The sequence below is a fragment of the Astatotilapia calliptera genome, chromosome 14 (assembly GCF_900246225.1).
Source record: "Astatotilapia calliptera chromosome 14, fAstCal1.2, whole genome shotgun sequence".
Lineage (NCBI taxonomy): Eukaryota > Metazoa > Chordata > Actinopteri > Cichliformes > Cichlidae > Astatotilapia > Astatotilapia calliptera.
The window spans coordinates 22,450,667-22,464,800 of NC_039315.1; the positions used below are offsets into that span (position 1 = coordinate 22,450,667).

At 41.9% G+C, this 14,134-nt stretch overlaps 1 protein-coding gene across 1 annotated transcript; it reads left to right on the forward strand.

The window, feature by feature from the left end:
- The first annotated feature begins 6,277 nt into the window (after window positions 1-6,277).
- tbrg1 (transforming growth factor beta regulator 1) lies at window positions 6,278-14,134 on the forward strand. Its single transcript, XM_026193434.1, has 15 exons — window positions 6,278-6,619; window positions 6,762-6,899; window positions 7,572-7,629; window positions 7,736-7,818; window positions 8,050-8,086; window positions 8,442-8,504; window positions 9,654-9,890; window positions 10,888-10,958; window positions 11,047-11,288; window positions 11,380-11,516; window positions 11,651-11,797; window positions 11,933-12,030; window positions 12,175-12,285; window positions 13,420-13,562; window positions 13,855-14,134. Exons 2-15 carry the CDS (start codon window positions 6,781-6,783, stop codon window positions 13,941-13,943), a joined length of 1,635 nt encoding a protein of 544 aa, XP_026049219.1. The 5' UTR covers window positions 6,278-6,619; window positions 6,762-6,780; the 3' UTR covers window positions 13,944-14,134.

Genomic DNA, 14,134 nt, shown 5'->3' on the forward strand with positions numbered 1-14,134 from the left:
TCAACATGCAGTGACACAGCAAAACATTGGGAAACAATTTAAGCTGCTGTGTTTTTTCTCGATCGTGTCTGAACTGTTACGTTGTGAAACGCTCACATGCTTTGCTCAGATGCTGCAATTTCGGAAATAAGACCACACAGTTTGTAAAGCCACATAAGACGAGCTCCAATAACGGAAGAAGCCTGAGTCACCGTTTTGAACATGGATATGGATAAATTAAGGATTTTATAGTTTAGTGTTTCATGTGTTATGGTTGAGCCACAGAGCAAGAACAGGCCTATGAGGTGATCCAGTACAAATGATACAACTCACAAGAGTAGGAGACCTTCAAATGGTTAGTTACCAAAAATTCTCCTCTGAGTTTTAGCTTTACTGCCAAAAGTCAAAATATCTGTTACTAAAATTTCTGACACTCCAGTGCAGTGGAAGTGTGTACCGTTGATTTCATTTATGCACAACAGCAAATCCCCACTCTCAGTTTGTCCTCTGATAATTGTCAAAAAGTTGTTCAATTTACAGTACGATCTATAAATTATGCAGACGCACCACAAGGGAAATTTCATTCACTTCCACTGAATCAGGCACGTCTAAGAAAAAAATATATCTATATTTCACTTTGGTTAGATATCCTTGGTGTATGTACCCTTTAATTTGTAGAAAATATTTGGTTGTCTTAAAGAGAAAAACTATTTAAAAAAAGATTAGAACTGCTTCTAAACAGATTTAAGAGAATGTTGACCATTTTATTGCAATTACGTTTTGATAAAAAACAGGTGGTAGTGCTGGTGTAATTTGGACAGGAAATGCTGATCATGTTAGATGTTCTAATCTCCAACAGTCAGGAATATTTAAACATGCAAGATGTCCTTGTAATTGGTGATTCATTTTCAGCACATAAAAACAATCACGCAAACATCAAATAAGTCTCAACCACACAAGCCATCATGAAGAATGGGTAAAGACATTATCTGAAAACGCAGAGAGAAATACTGTTTGTGCACATCTCAATCTAAAACAGCTGCTGGAGCGGAATCTTGTAAGGAGTTCAAGTATGGTAGCCATCTCTAAACACAGTACCTTAACATAGAAGGTCATGCCATTCAAATTACTATAAATTTGAGTTACAGCAAGATGTTTCCTTGTCAGACATGAGGTGTATCATTGTTACAGCCTTCTTGGTAATCTATGTCAAAAAGCACTCACCTCTGACTTTTTAATCACAATAAGCTGCTGCCCCCCCAAAAAATCCACTAATTATATTTCATAGTGGTAAAGTTTTTTCTCATCTACTTCCTTGACATGCTGGGAAAAAAAGGAGCAGGATATATTTTGAAAAGGTACTACGGCCATTTCCACACCTGACAACTATTTTGTAACTATTTGCAGCGGCGTAGTAGTTTTAAATCAGCATATATTAAATGCCTCACATTTGACCTAAAACACTACATTAAAAAAAAAAAAAAGCACAGAAGCCAGAAAGAATTGCTGCATTGTTAACTCTCCATCTCCCTCAGAGTTAACAATGCAGCGTCTTCTTTCTAAATCTGTAGGTTAATAGGACTTTGGAGCGGGATCTTAAGGGATGGGGCGTGGCCAGGATTTTTGCTCGAGGCGCCATATCAGCAGGCCAAACAAATGCTTGCTGTGTGTGGACACACAGACACGCATACACGTTTACACACACAAACCATCATATAGAAGAGAGATTTCTGAATAGGGATTTTGTTTCTGTTTTTTGTTAAAGAGACATGAAAGACCTCAACTTAAGGTTAAGTGTATAAACTTGAACTTGAAACATCTTTATGATGCACGATACCGGTGGTTTTATTTACAGAGGTGTAGTGGCAAACAAACAGTGGGGCATAACAAACAACTAAAGACACCTAAACTGGGAGAACTAAAATAACAGACCTGGGAGCATATGACAACGGATGATGAATAGCAGAGAGACGCAGACAAGGAACAGGACACCGTGGAACACAGGGTAACAGACTGACACGGAGGACCACAGACGAACCGGCAACAGGCAGGAGAACACACAGGGCTTAAATACACACACCAGTAATCAGGGGATGAGAGACAGGAGGGCAACACAGCTGGGAGGAATCTGGGCTGACGGGACAGGGGAAACGTAAACTGATCACACTCACATACGACGCGGACCTTCACAATAAAACAGGAAACTCAGATACATGGAACCAGACAAGACATTGAACTAAACAGACAGATTCAGATGCAGACTCAGAGGCAGATCGAAAATATAACACACAGAACTCAAACAATAATAATCATCATCATCATAAACTAGAAAATGATAACTAAAAGCGCTGGGTCACCGACCCAGGACCATGACACAACCGAAAGAATCGTGAATCTGAAAAGCTACATGATTTTTCTGGATTTTATTTTTGTCGACTTATGAAGTTATATATATTGTTTTGTATATTTTTGAAATTTCTTAAGGAGAAGATTGCTGATTGGTCTTAACCAATTACTGTATAAAAGATGAACGACACGACAGCACTTCCTCCCATTGTGCAAAAATGAAGCCAAAATATCCCGCTTGTGGGAGCTGCCATGTTCCACTTTTGGAGCCAGAGTCTGCTCAGTAGTAACTCGTGGCGGAGCGTCTCTGCCCACACACCCACTGGACGTGACCGTGAACACGCCCCCTTACACTTTTTACATAGCCCGGCTGCTCTGTCTCTCATTCTGCAGGGTATGGGTAAAATTTATCATACAAAACATGCAATATGGATTAACGTTACTGCTGAAGATGTGAGGACATCTTATCTCTGAAAAAACAACTGTTAATGAAGCTGGAAAAACACACCCATGTCTTGATCCTTAAAAAAGCATATTAATATATAGTACAAGCCAATCAGAAGTAAGTAGAAGTAAAAGGCTTCAGCCTACTAATATTAGTCAATAAAATACATTCTCTGCGTCAAAAGTGATGAGTTAAGGTGCCCATGGAGGCAAGGGTGCCACCAGGCATTTGGCCCCGGGGTGGACCCAAGTCAGGCTGGAGAGATTATATCTCTTGGCTGGCCTGGAAACGCCTTGGTGTTCATATTCATATTAATATTCTTATTCTTCTATGACAAAAAAGTACAAGTGTTCATTTAAAGAAATAAACAGAACAGTAAGAGATGTTTTTTTTTTTTTTTTTTTTCCCTTAGCCGAAGGCCGTATCGTTTGTGACCTGGGAGTTGGATAGTCCTGGCTCAGGGACTTTTTTGGACGTCCTGTGTCACTACTGCTTCTGGCCTCTTGTTGTCTTTTGGTGTGTTTGGTGTGTTTTCAGAGGTTTCACTCAAGGTTATATTGTTCATTTTCTTAACTAGCAGTCGGATAGTGCTTGGCGTCCAACTTTTTTGGCTGCTCTGTGTCACTGGTGCTTGTCCTGGCCTCTTGTTGTATTTTGGAGTGTTTTTGAAGGTTTTGGTGTCACTCGAGGTTGTAACGTCCATTTTCTCAACTAGATGTTGAATAGTCCTTGGCGCATAACTTTTTTGGCTGCTCTGTGTCACTGGTGCTTGTCCTGGCCTCTTGTTGTATTTCAGTGTGATTTCAGAGCTTTTGGTATTGCTCGAGGTCGTAACATCCATTTTCTCAACTTGGTCTTGGATAGACCTTGACAAAGAACTTTTTTGGATGTTCTGTGTCACTGCTGCTTGTTCTGGCCTCTTGTTGTCTTTTGGTGTGTTTTGAGAGTTTTTGGTATCACTCAAGTTCATATTGTTCTTTTTCTGAACTTGGAGTTGGATAGTCCTTGAAGAAGAACTTTTTTGGATGCTCCGAGTCACTGCTGTTTCTTTTTTCTCAGTGTCTACTCTCATCCTCTTTCTCTCTGGAGAGTAGCTCTCAGAGTTGTTTTTGCTGCCTTTGGAAATCTGACTGTATTGTCTTTTCAACACAGTTTTTTTTCTTCACAGATTCGTCTTTTTTTCCTTGGTGGAGAGCAGCTGTCGTCACTTCTGCAATTCTGTGCAACATAATCCGGGCCTCGCTTCCTCTTGAGTGGAAGCTGGAAATGTGTTTCATCAGAATTTGGCTCTGGATTTTGGTGGTCCATTGTAGTAAAGCCAGCGTAAGCTTGTTGGCTTTTGCCGTGTTTACTCTGAGACATGTCAGAGTGTTGATGAAGTGACTGTCTTAAAGATTCAACTATTTAAAATTTTTTCTCAGGCGTACCTTTGAATGCTGCAATCTCGAGTGTTACAAGTAAACGGACTGACAGTTTGGGCTTCTTACCCGGATTTAAGGATTCACAGATCAAAGGCATGTTATGACATGATGATGTCATAACATAACGTAACAACAACATTCTTTTTTAAAATTTGATTCTTTTTATTGAATCGAGTTTCAATGAATAGAATAGAATAGAATAGAATAGAATAGAATAGAATAGAATAGAATAGAATAGCCTTTATTGTCATTGTACAGAGTACAACGAAATTGGAGTGCCACTCCCTTGGTGCAAGTTTCAATAATAAATATAAATGTAAAATATAAAAAGTACAAAAAAAACAATCGTAAGTACTCAAACAATAGTATGTACAATATATACAGGATAGCAGCATTAATATAATGACAGTATGAATAGCAGCATAATATAATGACAGTGACGGTATGGAATAGGTTCAATTGTTTTTGTGCTTATTTACTATGTTGGTAGCTCTGGGAAAGAAGCTATCCCTGAATCTGTTTGTCCTGGTTTTATGTGACCTGTACCGTCGGCCTGACGGTAATAGTTCAAACAGTTGGTTGCTGGGGTGAGAGTGGTCCTTGATGATATTGCCAGCTCTGCTGAGGTACCGAGAGTTTGCAGTGACCTCCAGGCTGGGCAGAGAGCAGCCAGTGATCTTCTGGGCTGTGTTGATGACCCTCTGCAGTACTTTCCTGTCTGCAGCTGAGCACCCTGCATACCATGTTGTTATGCCGTACGTTAGGATGCTCTCTATGGTGGCTCTGTAAAATGTCACCAGCAGCCTCTCCTCCAGGTTGTTCTTCCTGAGCACTCTCAGAAAGTGGAGACGCTGCTGGGCCTTTTTAACCACCGCTGTAGTATTTGCAGTCCAGGAGAGGTCATCAGATATCTACACGCCCAGAAACCTCATGGAGTGTACCCTCTCCACACAGTTCCCGTGAATGTAAAGTGGGGCCGGGTCTGCTCTGCCCTTCCTGAAGTCCAAGATAAGTTCTTTAGCTTTCGTGGTGTTCAGTTGGAGGTTGTTAACTGAACACCACTCAGTCAGTCTGTTGACCTCATCTCTGTAGTCCGACTCATCCCCCCCTTGAGATGAGTCCAACCACTGTGGTGTCATCCGCGAACTTTATGATGGTGTTTGAGAGATGGGTAGGGGAGCAGTCGGATGTGTAGAGCGTAAACAGGAGGGGACTCAAAACACATCCTTGTGGAGACCCGGTGCTGAGTGTGATGGTGCTGGACCGGTGGGGGCCGAGTCTGACAGACTGTGGTCTATTTGTCAGGAAGTCCTTGATCCAGAGGCAGATGGGGGTGGAGAGTCCCAGGTGAGACAGTTTCTGGACCAGGATCTCCGGGATGATATGATTGAATGCTGAGCTGAAGTCCAGAAAGAGCATTCTCACATAGCTTCCTCGGTGCTCCAGGTGACTCAGCGCAGTGTGGAGCGCTATGGTGATAGCGTCCTCGGTGGAACGATTTGTCCTGTAGGCAAATTGGTGGGGGTCCAGAGTGGGAGGCAGACCGGCCCTGATGTGCTGACAGACCAGTCTCTCAAAGCACTTCATCACTACAGGCGTAAGTGCAACAGGCCTGTAGTCATTTGGGCTGGCCACAGCTGTCTTCTTGGGACACTCACCAAAGTGAATCGAGTTTTTTGAGTCATTTGATTCACTGAGTCAGTCGACCAGAGAGTGCAAAAAATGTACATTTTCACTCAAACTTAATTTGTTTCTCTTTTCATGTAAATCCTACTGCTAAGATGAATGATTCTAAAAGAAAACAACTAAACAGCAAAAAAGAGCAAAAAAATGTCTAAAATTAAGCAATTTCCTATCAAAATTGCTTAATAAACATTTATTTTATTTTATTTTTTATTTTATTAGTATTTTCCTTAAAAAAAGATTAAAAGCAGAATATCATCACTCATACTGTGAAACACTTAAGAGGTGCAGTACAGTAGTAACAGATAAGTAAAAATGTAAATAAAATAATGGAAAAGGGTTTTTTTTTTTCTAAGTGTAACTTTCGGATTTTATTTTGACGAGCCGTACATGTACACCGGATATCCGGTAAAGTGCTCATCCGTCTTTGGTTCCGATACAAGACTTCTTGATTCTCATATACCTTTACTATGCTACAGTAAAACTGTGATAGATATTCGCTTTTTTTTAACCCAACGTCAAATATGTTCACGAGTTGGACCACACTAGTGAAATATGTATTCTTTCAAGTCTGGATTTAAACACGGAAACTGCTCCTAGCCAATGACTCCTAGCTAGTTGATGTTAGCATTTAGCCGCTCTGACTGTAAACAATGCAATGAGGACGGACGAAGGTTCCGGTTGACACGGAAACTAATAGTGAGGAGCACGAAGTCAAATAAGTGTTTGCTGCAGTTTCATTTGGGTAGGTTTTGCTTGTAGCTGGTCCTTACTGTACCTGATGTTATTGTGCAGAAGTCAGTGTTTGCCTTGCTTAAGGTCTGCAGTGAGGCACGCCTGTAGACTGAAACGCAGCTAGATATTTTCTCATTGACGTTTCTTCGCAGATGCTCATACCTGCCCTCCATGGAATCCCTCAACACGTTTGAATCTGAGATGGAGGCTGATGGACAGGGGAACTACTCTCTGTTTCCTGCTCTGGACAGCATTGCAACTCTGTCTGGCACCACTGAAACTCTAGAGAGGTGATTCAAAATAATCAGATTTATAATACGTCATTTTAAAATGTTACTGTCTACTGTAACTTCATTTATTTTGGATTAAGAAATATAATGCTAGTATTGACATAGATTATAGAATTTCAAGTGTTTTGAATACTCAAGCAGAGTAGAAACCCTCTATATACGAAACCAGTCTATTTACCACCATGTTCAGTTAGGGTACAGCTAAGAGCAGAAGAATCCTCAGATCACTGACAAATTCAAGGAAAGAGAAAATGTGTCTTAGTAAGGTCTTATGGCATCATATACTGCCAGAACAGCTTTAGTGTGTCATGTTTCTAAAATATATTTCATCCTTTAGTGTTCGTCCATACACCATAGTTGATGTGATTCACATAATAATAATCATTATACTCAGTGACCCCATGAGTCCTATGAGCGGAGGCACCGTCAGCATAGAAATGTACTATTATGGGAATTTATTGAAATGCTTCTAAGAAGTCATCACTTCCCAGCACTGTAAGGTTAAAGGGCAATAGACTTTTCCTTTTGTCATTCCTCTGCATAAGCAATATGAACATGTATCCAGATAAAGTGGGTGTGCTTGCAGGAAATTATGCCAAAATTTTAAAGTACAAATAAATCAAGGAGATAACTTACACCAGAGGACACTGATGTTTTATTTCCTGTTTGCAGTGAACCACCCAGCGAAATAGCAGAGAAACCGAACCTGACGTGGCTCGATGCTGCGCAGGTATGGGCCATATATTTGTGACATTTCAGTAACATTCACAGCAGTGAGGGTCTTTTGCGTTTGGTTTTGTAGCAAGTTTTTTTTCTTCTTTCTTTCTCTTACATAGATTGTTTTGGAGGAAGCGGGAGGTCCCATGCACATAAAGGAAATTAAACAGAGAATCATCGACAGGGGACTTGTTCAATCCAAGTACAGTGTTCTCTTCACTTTAACTGTCTAGGTTATTAGAGCATATCTGAAAGTCAAGTTTCATAAGTTTTCATGAGCTTTAGTTGGACAGCATCAGAACAAATTCATGAAAACCAAGAGTGTGCAAGATTGCTGTCTTTCAGTGGGTACAAGGGAGGAGGGAGATATGGTTTTCTGTAATTCACTATGATCCTTTAGACTTTGCTCATCTCGTTGTTCTCTCCTTGGCAGTGCAAAATCAAGCTTGGAAGCCGTCATGTACCGCGAGGTAAGGGAAATGTTTGAGACTCAGCCTCACAGCAGCCTCTGCTGTTGAGTGCAGTAAATTACACCATCACCTGTTGAGTGGATTTGGTGCAAACACCATTTGCATTTCTGTCAGCATCCTTTGTTTTCCCACCCCGCTTCTTTGACTTTTATTTGTTTTGCATCATTTTTTTAACGAGGCAGACATTTCTGGGCTGTAATCGGAACAGACAGTTCTCTGTGCGCTCTGATGTGCGGGCCTTTAAACTGTGATCTTATAATGATTGAATTCATCTAAATTGACCCCCAGCTTGTGTGAATCAAACCCAGCCTTTCCTGCCCCGTGCATTTGGCCTCAGTCTCGCATTATGTTTCAGACACAAAAAGGCAGCAGGAGATTCAAGAGGATTGAAAACAGAAACGGAGTCTTTGCTCTGCTGGTGAGTCATCTGAGATACTAATGGCACTGTTATACCAAACCTAAATATATTATAAGGTGCTGCAAATTTGCATTGCTTTGTATGCCCTGCTGTTGGTTATGGATAAATATGGAAGCCTTTCTTTTCACAAAAGAGCCGGACCCAGAAGTGTAGAGGGATACACAAAACTGTTCTAAGTAATTGAAAAAAATCATATATACAGAATTAAAAGTTCACATTATTACAACTAGCATTTTTGCATTAAGCCTGTGTCTGAGTGAAATAAGCTGAGACAGGGAGTTCAGTTTTGTTTTAATTTCTTGTGCATCTTTTGTTTGGTTGAACTTTTGTTATTTGTCAAAAAGCACTTTTAGTGGAAGCTGCATCTGTGTTTTGTTTTGTTTTTTGTGTACATTTCACCATTCTGAGGAAAGCACAAGCATTAGGCTCAGTGTTGGCTCTGTGTTTCCACAAGCCCCGCTGGTTCAGAAACTTTTTCTCGTTAACGACCAAAACAAGATGAACATCTTTGATTTGCTAGCAAGGGAGGCCCCAGCCGGTGTCTCAGAAAGCACTCTGAATCCTACCACAATGACCCCAACGATGGCCTCCGCTTGCTGCCTTTTATTGGGAAAACAGTTCACACAATACACATCACAGCAAAGCAACGCCCACCATAAAACCCCCCAAATGGTTCTAAGACAAGGCACTATGTGTGTGTATGTGTAAACATCTGTATGCATGTGAGAATGTGTGTGTGTGTGTTTGAGTGAGTGAGTGAGTGTGTGTGTGTGTGTGTGTGTGTGTGTGTGTGTGTGTGTTTCCTCCTGCTGTTTCTAACAACATCCTGGTCATATAGAGAGTAACCCCCCCACACCCAATGTATGGTTCACCATGCATAACACAGTGAAGCCATACAAAGGGCAGGAAGCTTACCAAACATCAAACAATCTTCACAAGGGATGTGTAAAAATTCTCCCCCAGCATAGAGTGGCTGGAGAGGTGGTCAGGGACAAAGGAATGTCTTGACCCTATAGATTGAACTAAGATCTTACAAATTTAAGAAGCATAATGACAAACATTCAACAATTAGACTTAACACTCAGGAACTCGTGCTACAAATGAACAATCCTCTGTCTTTGTCTCCCCTACATCTCTGACCCCTTGCAGACTGATGAGGAGCGGCAACAGGCCCTGCAGGCTTTCACCGCCCAGTCTTTCCTCAGCTCGCCGCAGCAGAATACCATCTCTGGTTCTGGGTCAGGAGTCTCAGCACCCACCTTCCCATCTCCCACTACCTCCTCTGAGCATAAGGCCAAGGGGAAGAGGGGTCCACGAAAGAACCAGAATGAAAAGTATAGGCTCAAGTACCTCCGGCTGCGCAAAGCTGCTCGTGCCATGATATTTGTAAGTAAATGATGTTTCCATAAAAATAAACAGTCTTACATCATGCATATAAACTCACCAGCCACTTTAGTAGGTACACCTGATTACCTAATAATGCAAATTAGCCAATCACATGGCAACAACTGAGTGCATTTAGGCATGTAGATATGATCGAGACATCCATTTTTAATTGAATCTGATTTAGTTGTTGGTGTTGGAGTCTTTTAGAAACTGCTGAGTTTTACAAAGAATGGTGCAAAAAGCAGCAGTTCTCAACATGAAAGTGCTTTGTTGAGGTCAGAGGAGAATGCGCAAACTGCTTCAAGCAGAAAGGAAGGCACTAACTCAGTTAGAACAAAAAAAAGAAATCTGCATTCCTTGTTACAACCAAGGCCTCCAGAAGAGCATTCCTCTACTGTGAATAAGAAAAACAAATTGGCACTACAGTTTGGAAAAACATTGCGTGGTCTGATGAGTCTTGATGTCTTTCTATGGATGGTACGGTCAGAATTTCACATAAACGACATGAAATCATGGATCCATCCTGCCTTGTCTCAACAGTTCGGGCTTCTGGTGGTGTAAGAGGTGTGCGGTATGTGGGATGAGGGCTTTTTTCTGGCACACTTTTGGGCGCTCGTGATCAGTGTGTCCATCTTCTGATGGCTTCTTCCAGCAATATGGTGTTTCATGTCAAAAGAAAGCATAGATTGTCTCAAACTGGTTTCTTGAACATGATGGTGAGTCATGAGACGATGACCTTCTCAGTCACCTCAGTCCTCAGTGTGGTAGAACAGGATATTCACGTCATGGATAACTGTGTAATGCTGTCTTGTCAATATGAACCAAAATCTCTAATGTTTCCTGTACCTTGTTGATTCTGTTATGGAGAATTAATGCTGGTCTGAAAGATAAAGGGGGTCCAAATTTATTAGATACCCCAAAAGTGTCTAAGTGTAGACTAGGACATGAAAAGTATGTTATCCAATCTGACCACACCGAGGTGTAATTTTGCCAACAGGAAAATGCAGCTCTCTGTGATGAAGTTGCTCACATAGAAGAAAAGTTTCTGAGAGCAAAGGAGGAGCGGAGGTGAGTACAGGTGACTGCTGTGTGACATGCGGAATGATGTGCTTTTGCTCTAATGGCACATGGTATTCATTCATTTTTTTATTTTCAGGTTCTTACTAAAATCCTTGTTGCAATACCAGTCTCTGTCAGAGGGGGAGCTACTGCCCACACCCAGCTCAAGCGCTCATCTACCTTTACCACCAGTGGCATTGTCCTCAGGTCCTTCTGGGGCTTCAGGTCTGTCCACTACTCACAGTGTGTCATCAACAGTGCCAACAGGCGAAGAAGGAGCACTTAAAAAACCCAAAAAGGAAAGGAAGGAGCGGGGGAGGGAGAATGGAAAGGATGAACGTGAGTGTTACGATCAAATATTTATTAAGACAGAAAATGACATCCTTGTGTTGCTGTATACAACTAAATTGTGTTGAAATTGGGCTTTTAGTTCCAAAGAAGATGTCCAAGAAGAGAAAACTCGCAGATGGCTCACGGAAGGTGGTGCAACCCATCCCTCTTGACTCTTCTGGCCGTCCTGTCTTTCCCATAGTACTGGGAGGTTTGACAGTCTACAGTCTGGGCGAGGTCAGTGTCTCAGTGACAGTAAACCTCTGAGCTGAGGTTTTAAAGTTCCAATCTTTAGCATAAAGTGAGCTTTAGAGGACACAGTCAAGCCTCTCGAAATACTGATGACTGAATCCTTCTTGTCTGCTCTCCAGATCATCACAGACAGAATGCTGTTTCATGACGAGTGTGCCATCTACCCAGTGGGCTTCTGCAGCACGCGCATCTTTGCCAGCATGAAAAACCCCGAGCAGCAGTGCCTCTACACCTGCCAAATCAAGGACGGGGGAACAGGCCCACAGGTCAGTTCTCATCTCGCATGCAAGTTTTGATACATGTTTATATAAATTCGGTTTACTTTTAGGTGAACACACGACACTAAGATTAAGATTTGTTACTTTAAACAATAATTTTTTCCAAACACCCTCCATCTCCAGTTTGAGATCGTGCCTGAAGAGGACCCTCAGAATGCGATCGTGGCCTCCTCCGCCCTGACGTGCCATGCCAATCTACTGAAGGCCATCGCGTCTGTGAGGTAGCACAACTTCACCGCCACATTCTGAACAAATGAGCAAACATGACAAAGCTTTTGTCTTCCAGTCACTTAACCTGCTTGTACAACTTGAATTAGTTTTGGTCACCTTCAGTTAAAATAAATCCTTCTGCACATTCTTCTTAGTTCCAAGTCCATGGTGTCGATTGTTCCATCAGGAGCAGACTTCTTTGGCTTCTCTCATCCCACCATCCAGAATCTCATCCAGAGTTGTCCCGGAGCTCGCAAGTGTAGCAAGTAAGTGCATATCTGCCAGTGTTGGGGAGTAACGGAATACATGTACCGCCGTTACGTATTTAAAATACAAAATATGAGTAACTGTATTCCGTTACAGTTACCGTTTAAAAAGGTGGTATTCAGAATACAGTTACTTTGTTGAAATAAATGGATTACACTGCGGTACTTCCCTGTTTCATTTTGTCGCGGGTCAGGACTGTTTGGGTTTTGTTTGACAGCTACGTTCTGTTGTTCCAGGCGGCAGCATTACGGTTGCCATGGTTACAGGGCGACGCTCTCTCTCTCTGTGACTGTGTGTTTCCTGGGTGAGAGAGCGCCTTTTCGTTGTTGTTGTTGTTGTGCTAAGCTAACAGGCAGAATGCTACAAGCATAGCTCTAAAGAATGTAGCATCATGGGCAGTGTAGTCCGTGCTGCAGGGAGAATGGACTGCCATACACGTTATGGGTCTGTGAGCGCGAGGAGGGAGAAAAAGGGGAGTGGAAAGGTACGAGTTGTCATCGAGGAAAAACGGGAGCTGGAAGCATGTAAATATAATAATAACCACTGCAGCCAAGAAGAGTGCCTGACGAGCCCAGTTGTAAGTAAGCTATTAAGACTCGACTGTACACCGTGTTCGTGTTTTCCTCCGAAAACAATAAGTTCCGTTGGAGCAGCCTTTCAACGCCTCTCTCTGTCTCTGCTAGCAAAGTTGACCCACACAACAAAGTAAAGCTAGTTTTCGGCTACGAGCCGACAGGGACCCCGCCGTATTAGTCAGAGGTCCCTTTACTACAGTTCGGAGTCGCGGACCTTCAGTAATAGTAATAAATCACACAGCAATAGTACTACATTCACGTTGTTGTAAAAAGCCTGATAATATATTAAGTAATCCAAAGTATTCAGAATACGTTACTGTCATTGAGTAACGTAACGGAATACGTTACAGAATACATTTTGGGGCATGTATTCTGTATTCTGTAATGGAATACATTTTAAAAGTAACCTTCCCAACACTGATATCTGCTCCCTAACAATGGATTCTCAGCTTGATATATTCAGCTTTTCTAGGTTTAGCTCACTTGCATTATAGACATCTTAAAAATGTCTTTATAGTATTTATGTTTTGTTTTTGTTTTTTAAAATTGTTTATTTAGCTACAGATGGATCCGTTTTGAGGTGTGTCGCCCCGGCGATGGCCAGGTCCCTCACAGCCTATCAGAGGATGATGCCTCAATCAACTTTGAAGCGTTCCAGAGGCACCACGGCTTTGAGAACATCAAGACAGAGCATATCACAGGCATGTACTTTCCATTAAAGTGACAGATGGGTTTACTGTACAGTGAGTCACAGGTTGGTTGGGGGGGGGGGGTCGTCATTGGTTGGGACACAAATCAAAAACTGTGTCAACAGCTGCTGTCTGAACAAAGCAGATGACTCAGCTGTACTTTGCTCTGCTGGAGTGTGTTTGTTATTCATCACAGATGTTACACCTTGGATTTTAAAGCAGTTTTGTTTGTTTTGCCAGCGCTGACATGATGATTACTCAGCGTGACAATGACGATGACTTCTCTATCTCCATCTTCCCTCAGGACAGACACCACAGTCTCCTAGTTTATCTCATCAGCATCACCTCACCTCCCCCACCATGAAGGCTTCGACCTCATATTTCAGCTCCTGATGCTCTGTGCCGGAGCACCTCTGAAATCAAGGCCATACCTGAGCTTAGTTGTTGTAAATATTCCTTGTAAATTACAAGATGGAGCATTTTTTTTTTCCCTCCACCAGGGGGCCTGGGCTTTCTTTTCAATGTGGCTTTTTGTTAGTTAGGCTCTCTTTAAACTTCAATAAAAGTCGGTGTTTTCATGTTGA